Source organism: Onychostoma macrolepis, chromosome 02, assembly GCF_012432095.1.
Source record: "Onychostoma macrolepis isolate SWU-2019 chromosome 02, ASM1243209v1, whole genome shotgun sequence".
Lineage (NCBI taxonomy): Eukaryota > Metazoa > Chordata > Actinopteri > Cypriniformes > Cyprinidae > Onychostoma > Onychostoma macrolepis.
In genome coordinates this window covers 10,155,043-10,180,437 of record NC_081156.1, presented here as the reverse complement: position 1 = coordinate 10,180,437, position 25,395 = coordinate 10,155,043, and the positions used below count along the sequence as shown (strand labels likewise).

The 25,395-nt window shown below is 42.2% G+C and overlaps 1 protein-coding gene and 1 pseudogene across 8 annotated transcripts; both read left to right on the top strand.

Moving 5' to 3' along the window:
- The first annotated feature begins 3,775 nt into the window (after positions 1 to 3,775).
- Positions 3,776 to 16,432, top strand: LOC131552862 (uncharacterized). Of its 8 annotated transcripts, none has more exons than XM_058797009.1 (10): positions 3,776 to 3,881; positions 11,855 to 11,927; positions 12,058 to 12,133; positions 12,532 to 12,597; positions 13,280 to 13,500; positions 13,696 to 14,657; positions 14,744 to 14,813; positions 15,305 to 15,473; positions 15,787 to 15,949; positions 16,212 to 16,432. In XM_058797009.1, the coding sequence occupies exons 5-9, from the start codon at positions 13,281 to 13,283 to the stop codon at positions 15,944 to 15,946; spliced, it is 1,581 nt and encodes a 526-aa protein (XP_058652992.1). In that variant the 5' UTR covers positions 3,776 to 3,881; positions 11,855 to 11,927; positions 12,058 to 12,133; positions 12,532 to 12,597; position 13,280; the 3' UTR covers positions 15,947 to 15,949; positions 16,212 to 16,432. The 8 variants fall into 8 exon arrangements, with proteins under 8 accessions (XP_058652992.1, XP_058652982.1, XP_058653016.1 ...); XM_058796999.1 differs by having other exon boundaries at positions 16,209 to 16,432; XM_058797033.1 differs by having other exon boundaries at positions 12,043 to 12,133; positions 16,209 to 16,432.
- A 4,600-nt stretch (positions 16,433 to 21,032) lies between these two features.
- The window catches only part of LOC131552559 (C-C chemokine receptor type 2-like), a 4,960-nt pseudogene continuing 597 nt past the window's right edge, over positions 21,033 to 25,395 (top strand).

Below are 25,395 nucleotides of genomic sequence, written 5' to 3'. Positions count from 1 at the left end.
TGATCCCATTGTATTAACCTTTGTCTTTGCAAAATATACTTTTGTAAGCTATTTTCATATGTAAATACCATTTGAAATATAAGGATCAATAAATACAGAAAGAAAAAAAACATAAGAAATGTTTATTTATTATTACTGATTTCATTTGACATGCGTGCACAGACCAAAGCACACGAGGCGCGCTGTGTTGAAGAAGCACTAAAAGAAGAAACCAAGTACATTTATTCACGTTGTTCTCTCTTTATATGTGCATGAGTGTAAATGTCGGCAGCATCATACATGTCTAAAGGATTAAAGATTGTCAGGGAAAAGAAGAGCATATTGATGTGCTTCTGTCACGGTGCACACACACACACACGAGGGAAACGAGGATGAACTCAAAATACAGTCTTTAATAAATCCAAAACCGACAGGGCAAGACGAGGCAAGGCTGGGACACACAGCAACACCGGGAGTAACGAGTCGACCAGACGAAATCTAACTAAACAGGCATGAACTAAATACACATGACAATAACAGATAATGACTAAAACACAGCTGGACAAGAATGAACTAACAATCACACTTAACAAGGACAGGAACAAGACCAAATATAGAAACATGAGTGCGGGAGACACACCGCACACAGCTTCACTCAGTCTGCCAATTTATTCCAGCCGTTACTCCTGACTGGACACTTCTGTAAATATTTAGTTTGTACGTAGAGTTACGCTTCAACTCGGTGTCATGGTGCAAGTCAAGTCAAGTCACCTTTATTTATATAGCGCTTTTACAATACAGATTGTGTCAAAGCACTTAACAGTATCAAATTGGAGGATAGAGTGTCAGTAATGTATAATGATAAGATTAAACACTCAATTTTCAGTTAAAGGCATTTCATTATTGAATTCAGAGATGTCATTGTCTAGCTCAGTTTAGTTTAAATAGTATCTGTGCAATCAAATCGGCGATAATCGCTAGACATGAAGTGTCCCCAACTGAGCAAGCCAGAGGCGACAGAATGGAGAAAAAACCTTGGGAGAAACCAGGCTCAGTCGGGGGTCAGTTCTCCTCTGACCAGACGAAACCCGCAGGTCAAAAGTTTATATTTCTATTTTAATTTTGTTGCAATTTCTAACAATAGTAGTATTATGTAGTTAGGTATTTTATTATATTTTTGTTATTTTTTTTTGTTTTATTGTATTCAATCGAGGTCATCACTGGGGATATGTCTCAGGGGTCTCCGCTGACGATCAGGTTCCGGTTGATCTAATTAATGCCGCCTAACAATGTAGTTTGTTGTAGGGTTGCAAAATTCCGGGAATTTTCAAGACTGGAAACTTTCCATGGGAATTAACGGGAATATATGGGAATTAACGGGAAGTAATGGAAATAAACTGGAAATTTGCTAAATTGCAGGAACTGGGAACTTAAATGTGGTTGAGAACAATGGCACACAGCACACTGCTTACTGCGGGCTATCGAGGCCACGCCCCCTGCATGCACTGTGCTCGTCTACCATTACATGCACAGATCATTTCTTAAATCCTGCACACAAAATATCAAAATGTCCATCTTGGTAAGTATTCATATAAAATACATGAATATTACAAAAAATGTTTAAAACTTCCTTGTGCTGTGTGTAATATACTGTGCAACTAAATTAGGCTACACACACACACACACACACACACAATCCTCTCTAGTCACCTAAGAGCGGGATTCCCCTCCATTTTCACTGAAGCCGCACTTTCTGCATTTGAGCCCAAAGACTACATCTAAGTTTTGATATTCTAAATATATTGATCTTTGGGATTCACGTTTAACTAGTAAATACCAAAAAGTGTGTATACAGTAGCTAGACAGTGTATGAGGTAGGCTGTGTGCTATATAGCTCAAGCTGTTTTCTGTTATCATACAGAAGTGCAGTGCTGGTCAAAAGTTTGGACACATTACTATTTTTAATGTTTTTAAACATTGCATATGTTTTGCTCATCGAGCCTTCATTTATTTGATCAAAAATACAGAAGAAGAAAAAAACAGTGATATTGTGCAGTATTGCTGGTATTACAATTTAAAATAATGGTTTTCTGTTGTAATATACTTTAAAATATAATGTATTTCTGTGATCAAAGCTACAGTCTTCAGTGTCACATGATTCTTCAGACATCATTCTAATATGATTATTTATTATTAATTTTGGAAACAGTTGTGCTGCTTAATATATATATTTTTATTATTATTATTATTATTATTACCTGTGATTCTTTTTTCAGGATTTTTTGATGAATAAAGAGTTTAAAAAAAACACACACACATTTATTTAAAATAGAAATCCTTTTTTAACAATACACTACCATTCAAAAGTTTGGGGTCAGTATCTCTTCTCTTTTTTTGAAATAAATTAATACTTTTATTCAACAAGGATGTGTTAAATTAATTTTAAAAAAGTAGTAGCAAAGACTTATATTGTTAGAAAATATAAAACTGTTTTAAAATATATAAACTGTTCATAAGTTTTTATTCATCAATAAATCCTGAAAAAACATCACAGATTCCCCCCCAAAAATGTCATTTTTAAAATTTGTATTAGTTTGCATGCAAGTGAGCCTATGATCAAAAATATATATATATATTTATGTATGTATATGATTCAGTTTTATGAATTTCCAATTAATTCCCATAAATTCCCCAAAATTCCCGTAAATTCCCATAAATTCCTGGTAAGTTTGGAAACTTTGGAATATTTCCAAAGTTCCTCAGACGAAGTTCCCATGGAAATTTACCGGAAATGTTCCGCCCCTTTGCAACCCTAGTTTGTTGATCAAGTGCAATGGAAAAATATTGCATAACTTAGTTGTAACTCAGCCCTCTATGGGGACTAACTGTGAATTCACAGCTTGAAAAAATAATTGATTTAATATATTACGTATATTTAGTAATAAAATCATTTTTTCAAAATTAGTTTTTTTTACATATGACCTTTGACCCTTTTTTTAGGGTTCCATTTATGATTGACTTTGTCCCATTAGGGTAAACAATTTTTGGCAAATTGTCTGAGGCCTCACACATGTTGAATAAAGTCGTTATTTTTGTTTTCTTTGCGTTTTGTTTTTCTTTTCCTTTTCTTTTCAATTTATTATAAAATTTTGCTAATTCTGTTGCTTGTTCATAGAGAATCATGTGCAGCAATGAATGAAGCCCACTGGAGTCTACTGTAAAACTGGTTGTCTACTGTTATCTTGATTTGATAGTTTACAGGTAAGTTTGCATTGTACTTTCAGATGAAAGGTGAAAAACTATACTTTTGATGCATTAATGTTATCTAGTGGAGCAGTAATGAGCTTCCTTTATTCAGAATTTTAGTGGGGAAATATTTATTTAAAAAAAAGTAGCAGTAGCAATAAATTTGACATATTTATAATATAAAACATAATTGCTTAAAATCAATACTATTTACACCCTATATTTAATCTAATATAATTCATGGCTGCTTAATTTACAGAATATATATATTATTCATTCATGAACGAGCTTATTTATGTAGTGGAGTTCAGGGGGGTTGGAGTAAATGTAAAAATTAAGTAAAACTTAAAGAGTAAGGGTTTAGATGAAGTCTACTGGAAGCTGAGAAATGAAGGAATATTTTGTGCCTTAAACCGAAGCTGAATATATATACACTGTAATGAATTGCTGTAAAAATTACAGCACTATTTTACAGCAGCTGGCTGTTTTTTTAATAATACAGCATATTGCTGTAAACCGCAATGCATTCTGGGGTCGCGTGGCAGTTTGACTCAAATTTACAGAATATTGCTGTCAATTTCAAATCTTCAGCGCCATCTTGGGATCTTCAACGGTCGAGATTCTGGGAGCGGCAAGAAGAGTGATTCACAACTGTGGTAAGTGACTTTTATTTTTTTATTTTTCATGTTTAGTAACTGTCATAGACTAGTATATGAAGGTATATACATTCGCGGTTAATATTGGTAACGTTAATCCCGGATTCACGCTTCCTCCGTCCGCTGTGCTCCAAGGAGACTTGCGCAGGGTTTCAGCAGCGCGGTCGCGGTAGGATTTCATAGCATCTATGGGTAGAACATAGAGTTCCTAAATTATGAATTACATGATTCAGTGACACCTGTGGGTAACGTTATTCACGAGAACTTCGTGTTGATCAGCACACTTCGTCGTGATTATTTTATGGTGTAAAATTTGCACAGGTAACTTAGTCATCTGTTAACTCGGCCGCAGAAATGAAAATGCGTTGCTAAAGCCTCGCAGTCAGCCCGCTCATGGAGCGTTGCTGAATGGGAGAATGCTGCTGTTCCAAGCGTTTGACCAGCGAGGAGTGGATTTGTGGGCCTTTGTTAACTTCAGGTAATGTGAACACTTTAACATCTGTTTGATATAAAGTCTGCCTTGTATAGTTAATGTATTACTATAACGCAACCGAATATTTATTTACGTTTAAATACGGTATTTACAGATATCTCTGTTTATGTCTTTCGGCTGTCAAACTTGTATTTTTGCAGAGGGCACCTTATCAGTGCTGTGACACTTGAACAAATGAACTGAGCATGCGCAACGCCGACCTATAAACAAACGAGTTGACTTATTGTAGTTGTAGAATATTTTTCTGGAGTTTTGCTTCTGGGTTCTTGCTCGAATCTGTTCTTGACTTGCGTTTGTGCAGTTCAGTTGGGAAGTTGAGAGGGCAGTTCCAGTTAGCAATAAAGATAATTTACTTATAGGTGGCTGTCGCATTCGTTGGCTTGTCGGCTGTAGAACGGTGATTTATAGCGGTAATTTAGTCTTTGATTTTAGTGTGATTTTTTTTAATTTTTTTTTTATTAATGTTCTTTTTTTGCGTCAGTTGGAATTTATACCTGATATAGTGCCAATTAGCTTGTAAAACGTAGAGCATTTAACTGTTTAAAATGCATTTAAAGTCCCACATACTTTTTATGCACGCTTTTTTTCGGGAGCTTACACACGCTTTTTTGTGCCTTGTTCCTTCTATCCATGTCTGACTCCAGATAGCATTGTTTTCTGAGTGTGGGAATTAAGAATAGTTAGCATCCAAAAGAATGAGGTTCAAGATGATCTGTCAGTTTTGCTCACATGAATTTGAGACCGTTTTGGCATATGTAAGGCACATGAAATTACACAGGAATTTGCCAAATGCAACTTTTAAGTGTTGAATAGCTAGCTGCTGTTTGGATTTCAAAAGCTTTAATGCATTTAAGTCACACTCATACCGGTATCATAATGAAAGACAACCTGTAGCTGTGGCACAACTCTGCAGTACTGATTTTACTTGTCACATTGAATGTTGCTCTGTGCATTGTGAGGACTTGACTGGGTTCCCTCTCGAGCTTTCACGAGACATCACGGAGAATTTCTCCGTTATGGGAACTCCTTCCCTTCAACCTTTCCTGAAGTCCTATTGGCTCACGCCAGTCAAATGACTGGCCAATTGTCGCGAAGCATGCAACCGTATGCAAATACTGACGAGCTCGAGAGGCAGTATAAAATGCGGTGCCCGCGACAATTACGTCAGAATCTTCTACTTCACCTGTTGAATTCATCATGGCTACAGTTTGCAAGATCTGCGCGGGACCAATTGAACCGCCGGATCAACACGATCACTGCGTCGCCTGCCTGGGCCTGCGGACATTGCGCGGACCTGCCGGCCCGCGTGCTCCGGACCCGCCGCGATATGATTCGCGGCCTATTCGGGTGAGGCCCACTGCCGCCAGCGTGCGCTGGTGGGCCCCCTCTCCTGGTGGCGGGGCGTCGTCTTGCCGCTCCGCCAAACCCAACGGTCGCCCCATTCCCCAGTATCCTTCCCCGAGGACTGCTTCCGCCCTCCTTCCAACATTGGGGAGTTTGTGTCCTTTGGCCAGGAGGAGGGGGATGACACTATGTCCATTTCGGCCTCGGAGAGGGAGGATTGGGCGGATCGAGCCCGATCAGACAGACAGCTCGGGATCCCCAGACCTCCAAGAGGAGCTCATGAGGGTTCTGTCAAGGGCTGTCCAAGAGTTGGAGCTTACCTGGAGTCCTCCAGAGGAGCCTGCCAGGAGTAAGCTCGACTCCTGGTATTTCAGGTCCACACGGAAAGCTGACTCGAGGGCGTCGGTCCCCTTCTTTCCAGACGTGCACGAGCAGCTGGTGAAAACGTGGTCTGCGCCCCAATCGCGCTGGCCCACTCTGCCACACAGGCCATCTTTTCCCACGTGGATGGGGCGGAGGCCCACGGGCACGCGGCGCCTCCCCTGTCGAAGAGACTGTCGCTGCGCACCTTTGCCCTGCAGCAGCCAAGACCCTAGGCTCCGATATAAGCCTTCCTCGAAGCCATGCAGGACCACCGCCCACCTCGCTAATAAAGCGTATGCCTCTGATGGCGAGGCAGCTTCCGCTGCACGCCATGGCGGTGCTGCAGGTTTTTCAGGCGGCTCCTGCAGGCGGCGGAGGGCGGAGTTCTCACTGCGGAGGCTGTGAAGGATCTGCGTGCGGCGACGGACTTCGCACTGATGGCGACGAAGCGAGCGGCCCAGGCCGTGGGTAAGGCCATGGGTTTTATGGTCGTTCTTCAGAGGCACCTCTGGCTAACCCTGGCTGATCTTAAGGATGCTGATCGTAAGGTGCTGCTGAACGCTCCTGTGACTCCTCAGGCCTCTTTGGTGACGCCGTGGAGTCCATTATTGAGCGCTTCGCGGAGGCTCAAAAGCGCGCCAAAGCCATGAGTCACGTCATGCCAAGGCGCGCTTTCCAGCAGCAGACGGCGCGATCCAGGTCCTCGTCGGCACCTGGCTTTTCCCAACGAAGGGATAACCCCAGGCCAGCGACCGCGGCGGTGACTGCTACTGCTCCTCGCCAGGAGCCGGACGTCCGGAGGAAGGCGTGGGGTCCCGGGAGGAAGCGCCAGGGCCAGCGGAGGAGCCCGCGACGTGACTCTCGCCCGCCGCGGTTGCTAAGCCGTCGTCCTGATGGTCTGAAGAGAGGAGGAGAGTGCGCGAGCGCCCAGCTCCCAAGCGCCAAAAGTTCATGTGTTCAAATGTTTTTGTGTTGGATGTTCATTCAATAAAAATGCATACATTCTCACAAAAAGAGCTCTTTCCTCCTCACTCAGTCAATGCGGCACCGCTTGCCCGCCTCAGAGCAGTGCAGAGCCGCCGCCCACACAGGTTATAGTCGCAAGATCACCGCCGGGCGCAGCCATCGACTGCTGCTAAAGCCGTTATCCCAGTTCCTGAACGCTGGGAAATTATTCCGGGATCTCGCTGGCTACTCGGTGTGATAAAGCGTGGGTATACCCTTCAATTCAGACGCAGACCACCCCGTTTCAACGGCGTGGTGCGGTCTCTAACATTGCCTCGAAACGCCCTGGTTCTGAGACAAGAGGTATGCAATCTGCTCGAAAAAGGAGCGATAGAGAAAGTCCCTCCGAGCGAGCTGGAGTGCGGGTTTTACAGCCGCTATTTCGTGGTACCCAAAAGAGACGGGGGGCTCCGCCCGATTCTAGATCTCAGACCCATCAACAGGGCGCTTTGCAAGCGTCCGTTCAGGATGATAACACTGAAACAGATCCTGGCGCAAATTCGCCCCGGGGACTGGTTTGCGTCCGTGGATTTAAAGGACGCGACTTTCACATTCAGATAGCACCGCATCACAGACGTTTTCTGAGGTTTGCTTGAGGGCACAGCGCATCAATACGCTGTTCTCCCGCTTGGCTGGCTTTGGCCCCACGCACTTTTTCGAAGTGCATGGATGCAGCACTTTCCCCTCAGAGCGTGCGGGATGCGTTCTCAACTATCTGGACGATTGGCTGATTCTGGCTCAGTGCGGGACACGCTAACCAGCCATATAGAGGTGCTGCTTCGTCACTTGGAGTCCCTAGGCCTGTGTGTCAACATGCAGAAGAGCTTTCGCCCGAGCCAGTCTATAACATATCTGGGAGTGTGCTCGACTCGGTGGAGATGCGAGCCCGCCTCTCTCAGGAGCGCTCGGCGGCCATTTTGTCTTACCTGCGCCATTTCAGACTAGGCAGCTCTGTTCTCTTGAAAGATTTTCAGAGGCTGCTGGGACTCATGGCATCCGCTTCAGCGGTATGTCATCTGGGCTTACTACACATGCGCCCGCTGCAGTTATGGCTGAAATCTCGAGTCCCTTGGACGGCGTGGACTTCGGGCCGTCTGAGCATCGCGGTCTCCCGCGGCTGCATCAAGCTCTGAGGCAGTGGCGCAACCCAGATCTCTTCAGCCGGGGGTTCCCTGGGATTGGTGACGCCGCTGCTGTGGTCACGACGGACGATCGACTCGCGGCTGGGGAGCAGTGTGCAAGGGTATGCCGGCTTTGGGGCTGTGGTCAGAACCTCTGAGCCGGTGGCACATAAACCGCTTGGAGCTGGAAGCTGTGTTCTTAGCTCTAAAGGATTTTCGGCCGCAGCTGGAACAGCGGCATGTACTGATTCGCACCGACAACATGTCCGTGGTCTCGTACATAAATCACCAAGGAGGCGTTCGCTCCAGGGCTTTGTACAAGCAGGCAGCGAGTCTCCTGCTATGGGCGGACCGACACTTTCTATCCATCAGAGCAGCGCACATCCCCGGTCTCCTGAACCGCGGGGCGGACATGCTTTCGAGGAAGGGGATTCCCCAAGGAGAGTGGAGGTTGCACCCGAGTCGGTTCGGATGATTTGGACTCGCCACGGAGAGCGGAGGTGGATCTTTCGCCACGAGCGAGAATGCGCACTGCCCGCTGTTCTTCTCCCTGTCTCACTCCCCGCTGAAGGGGGACGCTCTGACATCGCACTGGCCGGCAGCCAGGCTGTATGCGTTTCCTCCGATCAAGATATTGCCACTGGTGCTATGCAAGATAAGGGAGGAGGGGGCTTCGATGATACTCGTCGCCCCAAACTGGCGAACCAACCTTGGTTCCCGGACCTGACAGAGCTGCTGGTGGCGCCGCCTGGCCGATCCCCATCAGGAAGGACCTGCTATCTCAGGTGAGCGGCTCGGTGTGGCACCCGAACCCGGAGTTGTGGAGCCTTCATGTGTGGCTGCCGGGATATCAGAGGAGCTGAGCGCCTGCATTCTCGTGTGCTCGACACGCTCACGGAGGCGCGGGCACCCTCACGAGGCGTTGTATGCTCTGAAATGGGAGTGTTTGTGAAATGGTGCAGTCATGCTCATATCGACCCGGCTACTTGCTCTGTGTCGGATGTTCTGAGGTTTCTACAGTACAGACTGGATAGTGGATCTCTACCATCAACACTGAAGGTCTATGTGGCAGCGATTGCCTCGTTTCGTTCCCCGCTGGGCGGGCAATCGATCGGGAGGCACGCGCTGGTGGTGAGTTTTCTTAAGGGAGCGAGGAGATTGCATCCTCCGCGTCCGCCTTCAGTCCCGCCTTGGGACTTAGAGGTGGTGTTAAGAGCTCTTTCACAGCCACCATTCGAACCTTTGGCATCCGTTGATTTGAAGGAGCTATCTCTCAAAACTGCACTTCTTCTTGCCCTCGCTTCGGCTAAGCGCATAGGGGATTTACACGCGTTTTCTGTAAGCAGCGACTGTATTCGCTTCGGACCCGGTGACTGCAGCGTCACTCTCCGGCCGAGACCGGGCTACGTGCCTAAATCATTATCTACCCCCTTCAGAGCGCAGACTGTTTCGTTGTCTGCCCTGTCTTCTGAGTCATCGACCTCGTGTGATGCGGACGCTCAGACTTCGGTGTGCCCCGTCAGGGCTTTGAGGATTTACATCGACCACTCGGCCAGCTTTCGGCAATCTGACCAGCTTTTCGTGTGCTACGGTGGTTGCGCGAAGGGCCGGGCCGTTTCAAAACAGAGGCTTTCCCACTGGATTGTGGACGCTATCACGGCTGCTTATACGAGCCAAGGTTTGGAATGCCCTCTGCACATTAGGGCCCACTCAACAAGGGCTATCGCCTCCTCCTGGGCATGGTCGAGAGGTATGTCTATTCAGGATATATGCTTTGCAGCCGGCTGGTCTTCTCAAAATACCTTCGCCAGGTTTTACAAGCTGGACGTTCAGTCCTTAGCCTCCCGAGTGTTGTCGGTGAGTGACTGATTTATGTTTACTACCGCTATTGTGGGACATGTGTGTTGCTGCCTCGCACAGTAATTACTCTGCAGCCTTCTTGCTATCGTTGTTGTTGTCTGCCCTGTACTCAGTGCAGCTCCAGTTATTCGTGTCTATTTACTAGTGCTACCATGATCATGTTATGCTTCTGCTGCTTAACACAGCTATCTCTGTGCAGCCCCTTACAATACTATTGTTGCGCCTGTTCTGCCCTGTTCGCAGCGCAGCCTGCAATATTATCGACCAGATATGCAAATTTCATATACCTGGGGTGTAGACGCTCATTGGCTTACCTCCACCTATCAGCTGCGAGCCCGCCTAACAAGCGCCGCTATTGGTGGGAATTATGTGTGTGTATTCTCTCTTCGCTGAGTGTGTAACTTGTACAGGCTGCTCGTAGCCTCTCTCACGGCGGATTGAATATCGTTCCCATAACGGAGAAATTCTCCGTGATGTCTCGTGAAAGCTCGAGAGGGAACGTCTCCGGTTACTATCGTAACCTCGGTTCCCTGAGAGCGAGAACGAGACATCACGGTGTTCGCCGTGCTCGCTGCTCGACCAGCTAAGCGGCGTTCAGTATCCGATTCTGACGTAATTGTCGCGGGCACCGCATTTTATACTGCCTCTCGAGCTCGTCAGTATTTGCATACGGTTGCATGCTTCGCGACAATTGGCCAGTCATTTGACTGGCGTGAGCCAATAGGACTTCAGGAAAGGTTGAAGGGAAGGAGTTCCCATAACGGAGAAATTCTCCGTGATGTCTCGTTCTCGCTCTCAGGGAACCGAGGTTACGATAGTAACCGGAGACGTTCTTTTCACATCTAAAAACCCATTTGAAAGAGGGCACAGCAGTATCTTGTCCATTTAAACAGTGCAAAAAGACATATACTGTCTTGTCAACATTCACATCACATTTATCAAGATGTCATAAAGGAAAGACAGAGCACAGTCTAATTGAAACCATTGTTCAGGGAACAAGTGAAAACCAAGGAAGCACTCAGGAGTCTATGCTCCATTCTGAGGACAGGTGTGAGGCTGCTGCCTCAAGTGAAATGACTGTAGATGAGATTTGCCCAGAACATGTAGATGATCACATGTTTCTAAAAAATCTGGCCCTGTTTTATCTGAAGTTGCAGGCAAAGTTGTTGCTTCCTACGTCTGTTATTCAAACAATCGTTGAAGGACTCCAGGATATACATGACATCAGCCTGTCAAATTTGCTGTGTAAACTAAAAGACAAACTGATTCTACTTGGAGTTCCTGAGACAGACATAGAAAGAGTGGTAGATGAGATTAAAGTGGATGATCTTCTCCACACTTGCAACACTCAGATATTGAAAACGGATCAGAGGAGGAAAACTGTGTTTAAGCAAAGTTTCAACTACATTGAGCCAGTTCCAATTTGTTTAGGGAACAATGAAGCTGGAAATGAATGCTTTGCCCAGTACATTCCAATAAAAAAACAGTTGCTAGTCTTTTCAAGAGCGAGTCCATGCGGAGCAGCACAGCAACACCTGTTTGCAGGCTCACAACAGCAATGTTTTTAAGGACATTTGGGATGGAAAAGTAATTGCAGAAAATGCATTGTTTAAGTCAGATCCCATGTCCCTGGGCTTGATTCTCTATCAGGATTCATTTGAAGTTGTTAATCCATTAGGTTCAGGGAAAAAAACACACAAAGTGCTGGCAGTCTATCTCACTTTAGGAGACATTTTGCCTCATAATCGGTCAACCACTGACCATATGCAACTTGTTCTACTTTACAGAGAGCAAGATTTCAAGTTCTTTGGACATGACATGGTGATGGGGCAGCTGATAAAGGATCTCAAAGACCTTGAGGTGAGTGGTATCCAAATGTCCAGTGGTGAGATTAGAAAGCAATTGTGTGTGCCATTGCCGGAGACAATCTTGGCTCACATGCTATTGGGGGCTTTGTTGAAAATTTCAGCACCAGTTCCTTCTTTTGCAGATTCTGTGAAATTGATCGACCAACATTTGTGGCAGACTGGCCAAGGGGCCAAGCAGGACTGTGCAGTCATATATAGGTAATGTCCAAGCAGATGATTTGCACCTGAAAAAAGGGGTCAAATTTGACTCTCTTTTCAATGACTTATCACATTACCATGTCTGCCAGCCTGGCTTGCCTCCATGCATTGGACATGATCTGTTTGAAGGTGTTGTGTCCTATGATTTGGCTCTATGCATTAAACATCTGGTCAGAGTTGAGAAACAGTTTACATATGTGGATCTAAATAGAAGGGTAAATCAATTCAGATACCTAGGTAATGATGCACATGATAAGCCATGTGAGATAAATGCTGGGAGTGATAAACTTGGAGGGCATGCGGTTCAGAACTGGTGTTTCCTGAGATTACTACCAGTGTTAATAGGAGATAAAATAAGGGATCCAGCTGACAATGATGTGTGGCAACTTGTTTTGCAGCTCCGACAGATGGTTGAGTTCATTTGTGCCCCTGCCATTTCTTCAGGACAGATCGCCTACTTAAAGGTAATGATTGAGGACTACATGTATTTTCGAAAGAAACTATTTCCTGACCATCCTCTGAGGCCAAAACACCATTATGTTACTCATTATCCAGAACTAACAGTCCAGTTTGGGCCACTCATTCGTCTCTGGACCCTCAGATTTGAAAGCAAACACACATATTTCAAGCAGTGTTCAAGAAAGTTGCACAATTTCAAGAACATTTGCTCTACTCTTGCTGAAAGGCATCAGCTATTTCAAGCTTATTTAAGTGCTGGTAGTCTGTTCCCACCCCATGTTGTTGTTGAAAAAGGAACAGAATTTTGCCCATCGGATTACAATGATGATATTAGAGAAGCTGTTTCACACCTTAACTGTCAGTCAAGCACACTCATTTCACATGAAACAAAAGTGAAAGGGACTAAATACAAAAAAAATATGTTTCTTGTGCTTGATCAAATTGATGATGGAATTGTATTTGGCAAAATAAAAGCCATTCTCATTCAAGGAGATTCCGTCAACTTCATCACAGAAAGATATAACTCTTCAACTCTCATTGATCAGGGCCTTCATTGCATATCTGAGAAACCTGCAAAAAGGCTGTGTTGTGTCAGCCAGGAAAACCTATTGGACTACTATCCCTTGCCCATGTACAAGTTGTGTGGCCTGTCAGTGCTTGCTCTTCACCACTCTTTTCCTTCTCTAGAATGATGTCTACAACTTTGGGAGAGGAAATACAAAAGGTCATTTCCAAAGCGCTGCCTGGTCTTCTTGAAGAAAAGAAGGAACAGTTGCTGCAGAGACTTCTTAGCTGGGGTGTGGAGAGCACAGATGATCTTAAGTATGTAGAGGGAGCTCCTGGAGTGGACCTGTCTGATTTACTCCCGCCCATCCAGATTCGCAAACTGCTAGACAGCTTTATGAGAGGTTATTTTTACATTCTGTATATGTATAAGTTTATGTATATATATATATGTATATATATATGTGTGTGTGTGTGTGTGTATAAAGTATATTTTTTGTTACACTGTAAAAAGTTATTTTATTTTTCTGATAATAGATCAGAATATTAGCACAGTTACATAACACTGACATGTTGATGATATATTTTTTTTCTATCAGCTGGAGAACAAAATCAATCTGGTGATGTCCCTCCAACAATACCTCCGCCGCCTTCCACTGTCACATTAGACACCATTAGCCCACCAAGCCTTTCTTCAACCACAGCAGTTACTTGGCCTGAGTCATTTCAGGTTCCTTGGAACCAAATGCCGAGCGAATTGCGCAGTGCAGTAGCGAATGGAAAGAGACCACTCCCCCCAGATCGCCGCAAAATGATTCGTATAATTGTTGATGAAATTAGGAAACATGAAAAGAATCCAAGCAAAGCACAGTGCCTTGCTGTAGCTCTCAAAATTGTCAAAAAGTATCCAAAGAGCTTTTCTGATTTTGATGATACTCAAGAAAAAAATGAAATTGGGTACTACTCCCTCTTGAAACAAATAAAAACCCGTGTAGAACACGTCAATAGAGATAATACTTTATCACGCAGGCGACGGATCAGTGGAGTAACTGACACACCTGAGAGAATGCAATGCAGAGAACCAACAGCCACATACGGATGCACACAATGGCAGCCTGAGCCTCCGCTTGCAAATTCTGATGATGTACTTGAGGAAAAAAGACAAACTTTAGAGAATTTGTACCAGCGATATGGAAAAAGTGGAGCTGACAGGAGTGATGTTTGTGCCTTAATGAAGGAAACTTATTATTTGCAAAGAAAGCACATCAATGACACACAAGTACTTCCTATCAAAGACCTCAAAAGCAAATGGCCATACCTGTTTGTGCAAAAGCACATATATGCACATTTTGAGGAGCTTACCAGTATCGCCATACACAAAAGGCTCAACCAAGCCATACAGGAGTATGGTAAAGTCCTCGTTGACTTCTTTAAGAGCAAACCCACAAATGAAGTTGTCAAGAAAATCTTGTCCAGCGAAGAAGAAGTTGGACCCCTTGTGATCAAACTCATCCTGGCACATTTCCGAGAGGATCTGGATGGTCTTCTGCTTCTTGCGAATGTAAGTATATTGCTGAAAACCACTATTTTTTTGTTTTTGTATGTTCTTGTATTAGTTTATATGGACAGTTAATGTTTTTTTTATAGAGGTGCGCCACAGCAGCTGACCTTCAAGCGACACACACCATACCTGGGAGCCCACGACTAATTGTGCTTGGTAAGTGTACTCTCTTAATTGACCAGAACTTGGACTTGACCAGAAAAGAAAATCTTGTATATGTAACTACTACTTTAACTATGTACTTTGTACCTCTGTACTTTGTTTGTTTGTTTGTTTTTTCTGGTTTCTGTCTATATTAAGGATTTTTCTTATGTTGTGTTCCTCCATTTAAATTTCAGTGGAGTATTTTTGTAAGGCTGTCTTGTTGGCTTTATGCTTGCTGCGGTACTCGGTGTTACCAGTATTACATTACACTGATGTTCTGCCCCATTGTCGTTTTTTTTTGCCTTTTATATAGAATTGTTTTTTTTTTGTTCAGTTGGACATTTGCTCTAATTTGCTTATTGTTTGTTTGCAATGCCTCTTGTTAACTTTGGTTTAAAAGAATGAGTTCATGTACTCTTACATATTAAAATATAGTTTAAATGTAAAAGCTGAAAGATAAAAATGGTATAGTTAAAATGACTTGTAACATGTGGTTGTTTTAGGAGACACTTTGACGAGTGGACACTGGATGCTGACTATTGAAGGCGAGGTTGTGTGTGAGGGCATTCAGCCCAGCTTCCTGTCTGGCCTTGCCACTCTGTTCGCATCGTACTATATATTCAATCTTGAGTACCAGGAGGAGGCAGCATGTACCTTGGAGTTCATTCAAAGGTAATGGTTGAATTCTAACAACTTCAGTACCAGTATTTTACATATGTTGATATGTTATATCAGAACTTTCATTTTATCTATGTAGATATGTTATGTGTTATATCTGTTGAGGCCTTTAACACAATGCTTCTCAACTCGAGAAGACATAAAATTTTCAGGGCAAATGATTTAGATGTCTCCTCATTTAACACCAGCAAGCTAATGAGTTAAAACAGGTGGTTTAATTAGTGGACATCTAAAACTTTCTGGGAGGTCCTCACTGGAGTAGAGAAACGCATCTTAATTACATATTGTCTGTTTCATGACCCTTTAGACGCTTTGTAGGTATTAATCCGGAGAGAGGAACAAAGAAGTCGAAAGGAAAAGTGCCATCTAAAACGACCGGGCAAATGGTACAGAAGAAACAGGTTGCAGTGAACCCACATGTTGCCACTCTTCTTTGCAAAGTGATGGATTTTCAGTGGAATTTCTGAAATGTAAGTACACACACATCAAGATCTAATTTTCCTTTTATTATTCTCTGTCTCTGACTGTATCCGTCATCCTCTGTCTGTATCTGTCATTCTCTGTCTGTATCTGTCTGTATCTGTCATCCTCTGTCTGTATCTGACTTCTCTCTATCTGTGTCTGGCTGTATCATTATGTTTTGTAATGCATCTAATATATTGTCCTCTGTTCTTTGCAATATTTCTAGCCACTCTTTGCATCCTGTGGTGTTCTCCTATTTTGGATCAGAAGTTTGTTGGACTTGGGGCCTTGTTGTTTGTGGTGCCATGGTCTGTTCATGAAGTGATGAAGAGTCATCGGAATCTTTGTGGTTTTTATAATTATTTTTATTATGACCATGTTGGTCAACTTGTGGTTATAAAGTAACAGTTTGCATATTTCTTCTTTTTGTTGAGGGTATATGATTGCTAATTATATGTTTCAAGTAATTTAAAAACATTTGAAGGGTTAGTTGAAAATACTATCATTACTCACCCTCATGTCGTTCCACATCCGTAAGACCTTCGTTCATCTACAGAACACAAATGAAGATTTTGATGAAATCTGAGCGCTTTCAGTCCCTCCATTGGGTGCAACGCAACTTGCACATTCTAGTTCAAGGACCTTGAATGTGCAAGTTGCATTGCACCCAATGGAGGGACTGAAAGCTCTCAGATTTCATCAAAATCTTCATTTGTGTTCTGTAGATGAACGAAGGTCTTACGGATGTGGAACGACATGAGGGTGAGTAATTAATGACAGAATTTTTACTTTGGTGAACTAACCCTTTAATTGTCCATTTAAAAAATAACATTTTGTAAATAAATGAGTTCAATATAATACAAAGTACACTGTTTTATTACTTTATTCATGCAAATTTGAAGGTTATTAAATAAATTTTGACCTGTTTTTCAAACAAGTGTCATTATTTTTTGTTATAATTGAATTACGTTATGCAGTATACAACACTTTGTGCAGTTAACAATTGATTAAAGCTTATGCAGTTAATAGTTTACATTTAAAATTCAGCTGCCAGTCATTGGCAGCATTTGGGAAAATATATTATATATGCTGCATTTTACAAAATTCCTCTGTAAAAATTACCTGTAAATTTTACAGTAAAATACTAACAGGGTTGCCAGCCAGTTACTGTAATTTTACAGTAGCGGTTCTGTAATTTAATTAAATTCTGTAAATTAAATTACAGAACCGCTACTGTAAAAATTATAGTAACTGGCTGGCAACCCTGTTGCCAGTATTTTACTGTAAAATTTACAGGTAATTTTTAACAGTGTAGCCTATATAATAGCCAGATCAATCTGAAACATGTTTTTACAGTGTTTTATTTTACATTTTTTAGCATTTGTCCCATGAAAACCAAGCAAATATTATATGACAATGACTGCGTTTACATGCGCACGAATATTGCGATTATTTCCAATAATCAGAGTAAGGACTTAATCGCATTTTGATGTTTACATGTCAAGAGCAAAGCTCTTACTCCCGTTTACATGCAATTTCCATTATTCTTATTATTCGCTAAGAATTGTGGTTAATTTTTTCACTGCCATTATTCACATACCCCTCTGGACAGCACAAATGATGGACTCAGAAAGAGCAGTATTACTGGTCGCTGTTTTAATCTATTTACGTCTAATGCATAATGATTTTGTATCGCTGTATTCCACGCTTTTTCGGCGCCATGACAGAAATATGATGGAATTTGTTTGCCTATACGCTGCCGTCGCGTTCTGTTCGTCCTTTCTGGATGAGGGTAAGGAACAGAGCAACCTGATCTCACAGAATTCCGTGTAATGTTCACGGAATGTTCCGTGTAATGTTTTTCGGCGATTCCGTGATGGGCTCACAGAAGGCATCAGCCGCGGTCCATGCACGGATTCACTGGTTTCCGTGCGTGGAGCACGGCTGATGCCTGTCACTGACTTACATTGGTATCACTTCTGTGAGCCCATCACGGAATTTTCGGCGATTCCGTGATGCCACCACAGATTCGGGGTTAATTAAGTCCGTGAACATTACACGGAATTCTGTGAGATCATGTTGCACAGAGACTGCTGGCAGCTTGTTGTGTTTTCCTCAGAATGCGATGCTTTCTTCCCTCCATCGTTTCTAATCTCCGTATTATTACAGGTGCGTGTCACGTTATTCATATATGTCACAAGCGCATGCGCACTTTGGTCAGAGCGGCAATACTGCGATTAAGGTGTTTACATGCCTGTATATTCCGATTAAAATCGGCGTACGCCACCTATGTTAATACGATTATGCTTGCTGCGATTATGAGCTTAATCGTATTATTTAGATCGAAGTATTGCGTTTACATGAGGTAAAGCATAATCGCAATATCGCCAAAATCTCATTATAATCGCATTAAGAGGGTCCATGTAAACGCACTCAATGTTCAGTCTCTCACTGAGCCTCAGAATCAAACGATCTATTCTGTTAGGACTTCGTAAGGTAGTGTTGGGGGTAATGCGTTACACATAACGTAATCAGATTGTTTTCTTTTTGTTGTTGTTCTGTTTTTTTTAAATAACTATTTTTAAATTTACAAGAAAATATCTGAGTTACCTTTTCAAATGAGTCTCTCCAGTTCCTTTGTTCTCATGTGTTGTCTGACAGCTCTCATTTCCCGTGCTGAGAGAAATCAGAAGTGCAGAGACAGAGACAGAGACTCTTCCTTCAGTCTGAGGATGTTTCATTTCACTTTTGCTCTGAAAGGGCCTTTATAGTTGCCAAAAATATTACTTTTTTTATTTTTTTTATTAGGCTTAGGCCTACTAAAAAACAAACAAACAAGCCCGGCCCAAAACAAAACATAACACAAAGGTATTGAGACACTTTCCATAAATAATAAATATATGTAACACAATTAGTTACTTTTTTATGGACTAACGCTAATATTGTAATGCATTACTTTTAAAGTGCCCCTATTATGGATTTTTTGAAGATGAGCTTTCATGCAGTGTGTAACAGCTCTAAGTGAATGAAAACATCCTGCAAAGTGTTAAATCTGAAAGTGCACCGTGTATAAAGTTATAGTCTCTCAAAAGAAAGAGTCGACTCTGAATCATTGAAACGAGTCGTTTTTAAAAAGAATCCCAAGCCGTTTCATGTTGACGTCAAAATGAAATATTAGCATATTGCTCACTCACTTGTTGCGCGTGCAGACCTGGGAAAACTCGATTTTTGCGTTGGTCTGAATGAAAATGCAAATTTATTCTTTGCCACTAGGTGCCGCTTTTGGAGCTTTAAAAATAGCGGTTTCCCCGGTAACGCTGTACACAAAGCAGCACTGCCTCACAAACACTGCTTTACCAGGGCTGCGTTCAGCCCCGAAAAAACGGTGCAAAACATTTATTAAACGGAAACGGTGGTGCGTTGAACACCTTGTTCTGATGACCAAGTGTTGCAACTATGGCAGCTGAGAAGATCATTCTTTGTGTTCTTTTTGGAGAATTTTCGGATCCTGATGAAATCGGTGTAAATATGTGTTTAATACTGCAAAACACGCTGGATGTTACAGTCACTGCCCTTGCTGTCCAGAATAAAAGAGAGCATCCCAATCGAGTGAAGGAATTTGTGGAAATCGTGGTTCCTAATTATTGTGATCCAACATTTGCCTCGCATTTCAGGATGAAAAGAAATTTCAGGTGAAGGATAATCCACTTCTTACCTCCGAGACTGTGTTATGATCTATATGACCTTATTATTTTTATTGTGAGTATTAGGCTTTTCATTATTGCTGATCACTGTTGTTGTGCTATGATATTGTAATATTTACCATTATATAATCAGAGGAGCATAGAAAGGTTTATGAAAGTGTCACTCCACAATACAATAGCAAAATAAATATGTATAGTATTTTTGTTACATTAATCAGTGTCTAGCACACCTTCCTAAGGAAAGTATATGGACCAGAAGACATTGCAATTACTAAATGATATTTAGACAGACTTAAAGAAGTTCCAGAACCATTTGGCTCCGTCTCACTGTCTACCTTATCTTTTCTTTGGAAGAACGACATGATGTCCTTCTTTCTCTTCATTTTGGTGAGAAGCTGAGAACTATAGAGCAAAAGCAATGGGGACCAAGAAGCTTTTGAATTAATTTACTGAAAATAACTGACTTGCTAGGAAACTAACTATGTCTAAACGTTTAATGTTACAACTCGTTTACGGAGTAAAAACACTCAGAACCATGAGTTTGTTGATCATATATTGTATCCCTTTTCTGCCACAAAATAACAAACAGCCAGGTTAAAATTAGCAGCAACATATTAATAGAACATTAACAACTTTACTTACCTCCGGTTGAACCATGCCCAGGAGGAGGCGACTGCCCTTGTTGAGTGGGCCCTAATGTGAAAGAGGCATTCCAAACCTCGGCTACAGTCGCTCGAATACAGTCGCTGTCCACAGAAAACGCATGTAAATCCCCTTATATGCTTAGCCGAAGCGAGGGCAAGAAGAAGTGCAGTTTTGAGAGATAGCTCCTTCAAATCAACGGATGCCAAAGGCTTGAATGGTATTTGCATGTGATTGCATGCTTCGCAACAATTGGCCAGTCATTTGGATTGGCGTGAGCCGATAGGACTTCAGGAAAGGTTCCCATAACGGAGAAATTCTCTGCGATGTCTCGTGAACGCTCAAGAGGGGACGTTGGGCACCGGTGTGAGCCTGAACGTGCCCCAGGCGTTACAGGCGAGATGAGATGAAATCGACCAATCACCGCTTTTAATTCATCACTGAGCGAATTGTTTGGAAGTCGTTGAGCAAATAAAGTAAAAATAAATGCATATACGAAAATGAAAGTGTTTTTGTCCTTGCATGCATGTCAACCTGTTGTTGGGGACTCCCAAAACCAAAATTTGAACCTTTCATTACCCGTAATAGAGGCACTTTAAAAGTAACTTTCCCAACACTGTCTATAGATGACTGGAGTCACTAGTCAGTTTATGACTTTAGTGCGCGGTTGGACAGAGTTTTGGCTGCTTTGGGATCAGTTTGGCATTTTTTTAACATTACCTTATTGGCTAATTGGTTAACAACAAAACCCAAAGTGTGCTTGTGCTTCATCGTGACGTCACTGTCGGCTGATGCTGAGCCAATCACCAGCGAGAGCAGCAGTGACGAGATTTTAGGGATAAGTAGCTGTATATTAAGACCAGATGGCTTGTTTCTGCTTGTTTGTTCCTTCTGTCTCTTAGATTATTTTCTGTATCTCACTGTGCTTCAGACACTCTCAGGCCTTTCAGTCGAGAATCACCATGTTTTTCTGTCTGGGATTCATATTTTATTATTTTATTAATTATTTTCACTACTTCGTTTTAAGGAGGTAAAAACAGTCCTTATCAGCCTCTGCTGGCACGCGCTGGAATTCTGTCAAAGTGAAACATTGGGAAAGTGGGCGTGTTTTGGGGAGTTTTGGGGCTTTCCTGTTTTGTAAAGCCATTTTATAGATTTGATCACATATTTCCCAGATTCATCTGCCATTATCAAGAGCCATGACCGAGGAGCCGGGGACTGGAGCTGGTAAGAGTCTGCTCAATGCAGCGATGCAGCTTTTCTGAACCATTCAAGTGATTTTACTATCATTACATATTCAGCAGCAAACGCGAGATGTTGTCATGGCAGCCAGATACATCGTACGCAAAGTATTTTCTGCGCCTCGTTTATTTTTGCCGCGCTAAACTAACACGATCTCGAAGTAGCTTTCATTAAACAAATGAACGCGTGAAAAGCGCTCGTGAAGCTCGACAGGCAACAGAATATCATTATCTGCCAAAATACACAACTTTATTACACGGGTGAGGTTGCAGGAGGCATTAGTGGGTTTGATTTATTCATTTATTTTCAGAATAACAATTCAAAACGTGCTTAAATAACTAAAATATTGTTTATTTAAAAAGATAAGCTAATATATCGAGTAAAATCTCAGTTTCATTTTCATTAGTACATTCTAATTTTTAATTGTGATTTTTGCTACAATGTTCACTAAATTCTAAGGAATCGTTTATTAAAAAGTGAAGAATTAAAAAAAATACCCAAAATTATTATGATAGGAATTTAAAAGTGAAACAAGTATTACATAAGTGAGCATTTAAACATCTTCCCGAGTTCACACTTAATGCTGATGCCTGATGTGACCAGCAGAGGTCAGGAAAACACAAACTAAAAGTCAGCTCATACTTGTGTCGTTTTATTCAATTTACTTTCAGACCTAAAGAAATGTTAAACTAATACTAAGATTTCAGATTTCTGAGAAACTTTACACACACACACACACACTTTAGTGCATGCTGCTGGTTTGTTTGTGCTCAGTTAGTGTTGAACTGTATGTATAATAAACTGTTGGTTTACTCATCCATTTAAGAAGGACAATTTTCCTTTATTTGAGTCGTTTCCATGCTCTTGCAGGGATTTGTTGCACATTGTAAATATAATATATTATACATAGGTCTATATCATATGATCTAACAGTGTGTTGTCTGTGTGTCCTCTGTAAGCTCCGACAGCAGACTACAGCGATTACTATGACATCTATGAGAGTGAGATTGGAGCACCATGCGGTGATGTGAACACACAGGCCTTCAGCAAGGTGCTCGTTCCCATCCTGTACAGCACAGTTCTGATCGTTGGTTTGCTGGGAAACGCTGTGGTCCTGTGTGTCCTGATCAGATCCCGTCACAGATGCAGTCTGACAGACGTGTGTTTGCTCAATCTGGCCGTCTCTGACCTGCTCTTTCTCGCCTCGCTCCCTGTTTGGACTCACAGTGCCGTGGACGAGTGGGTTTTGGGGACATTCGTGTGTCACACCGTAACCGGTCTCTTCACGACGGGTCTCTACAGCAGCGTCTTCTTCATGGTCCTCGTGACACTGGATCGCCACGTCATCGCCGCTCTACAAACACAGCATCTGTTCCAGAAAACGGCCTGCAAAAGTAGCTCTGGTCTTATTTGTATGGATGCTCAGCCTGTTTGCGTCCCTCCCTAATATTGTTTTTGCCGAAGTGAAAGAGGAGACCAGCCTTAAAGCATCCTGCAGACCTGATTTTCCTGAAGGTGCAGCCTGGATGTCGTTACGTATCTAAACGTCCTGAGCTTGATTCTGCCTCTGATCATCATGAGCTTCTGCTTTTGCCGGATCCTCCGTAAATCAGAAGGAAAGCAGAGCGTGGTCAGACTCCTCCTGGCTGTGCTGGCCGTTTATTTCTTCTTCTGGACTCCATACAACATCGTCACGTTCCTCGAGTTCCTGCAGACGAAGGGACACCTGCTTTCTTGCGAGTGGCATACTGGTCTGACTCTTGCCAAGCAGTGTGTGGAAGCGATCGCATTAAGCCACTGCTGCCTGAATCCCATCATCTACGCCTGTGCTGGACAGAAGTTCAGAAGAGTCCTGAAGGAGCAGCTTCCATCGTGCTTCAGCCGACACACAACCTGCTCTCCACCTGAGAGCGGCTCTTCTGAATACTCCTCCACACTGATCGCTTAGAGACGACACCTTCCTCCAGAGACACGATTAGATTCTGACCGGCCCTGCGTTCCCTGTTTAAAACATATACTGACTTCAGTGTCTCTGTATTGTTTTTTGACAGTTTTGTTAATAATGATGTATATGTGAAGCAGGAGAATGCAGAAGCTGAAGCTGTGGCAAAGCTGCACATATATCACGTGCACATCGCTCATATTTTAGTATTTGCATCAAGCAGTGTTTGGGGGTAACACATTACAAGTAACGCGTGTTTCTCATGTACTGACGGACAGCTCTGGTGTTGAGAGAAATCAGGAGTAAGAGCAGAGCGTTGTGTGTGAACATGATCCTACTGTAGTTCTAGACTAAATATCAGCATTATTCACTCATCTCACCTGCACTAAACACATTCAGTGTTCCTCACAATCAATAAAAACAGTCAGATGCAAACTCAGAATATTATACAAACCTGCAGTAATTAAATATGCTAAATAAGACATGTTTGATTTTTGTTACTGAATTTTGCTTAAGTGGCTTTTAATAAAATATGTGATTCGTTACAATTCTTTGGCCTGGTGGTATTTATTACACTCTCAGGGGGAAAAAAAGGTACACAAGCTCTTACTGTGATGGGACCTGAATACCGTGCTTTGTACCTTATTTACCTCAGAATGGTGCATTTTAGCACCTTAAACATACATATTAGTAGCTTTTGAAAGGGTCCCGCTCCAGTAACAGCTTCTGTACCTTTCTTTTGAGAGTGTGTTCAAATGAATATACAGGAAAAAACACTTTCACTGTTACATTACCTCAAAACTATTAAACATATATATAAAAAAGATCCAGTTACACTTTAATTTTAAGGTGCCCTTGTTATATAATTATGCATTTGATTACTGAACAATGTTAATTAACTACATTAGTTAGGGTTTGGCTTTGGTTACTTACATGTAATTATGCATAATTTATTGTTTCTATAATAGTAAGTGCATGTAATATGTGTAACAAGGACACCTTAAAATAAAGTGTTACCAAAAGTCCCCCAAAATGTATGGGAACCTGTACTCAGAATTAGTGCTCTGTATTTTACGCATACAAGTGCACACACACACACACACACTCTTGCATATGTGGTTTACAGGGACTCTCCATAGACGTAATGGGTTTTCTTATTGTCTATATCACCCAACACCTAAACCTACAGGCATTTTTGGTTTTTTAAGCCATTTGATTTACAGGGACACGGGACGTGTTCACAGTGAAGTACCCATGTCATTACACACACACACACACACACACACACCTCAGGATGGAATGGAAATGTGGTTGCTTCGTCATACTTCGTCGCGCTGATGAGGGGAAATATTGAGGTCAAACACTCGACTGTGGCTCTGTTGGAGAGTTTCGGTTTGATTAAACTGAATCAGATGAAAGCAAGTAGTCGTGTTGTTTGCTACGCTAGTGTTATTCTTTTGCTGATATAGTGATTTATGAATGGGAAGTCTCACACAATCTCAGCTTTATTTCTGCCATTAAAAAAATAAAAAATAGATAGGCTAGTGACAAAATACAGGTCTTATAGTTCATCCAAAAATATCATCATTTACTCGTGTCATCCCAACTCATATGACTTCCATGATTCTGTGGAACACAAAAGAAAATGTTTTGTTCAATGAAAAGAACAAAAGGTTTGCAATAATTTTCATTTTTGAGTGAGCTTTTCCTTTAATATGAAATTCCAGCTAACAAACTTATAAAAAATATGGTGAGGGCATTGTTTTAAAAGGTTAATCCAGTTTTAACATTATTTAAAGGTTACAAAAACATTAGAACATTCTACTAACTTTATTTCCACCCAAAATGTAACATTATTTGAACATTTATTATTAATATTCTACGATTAGAACCGATTAGAAAATGATGTGAATGTTACAAACAC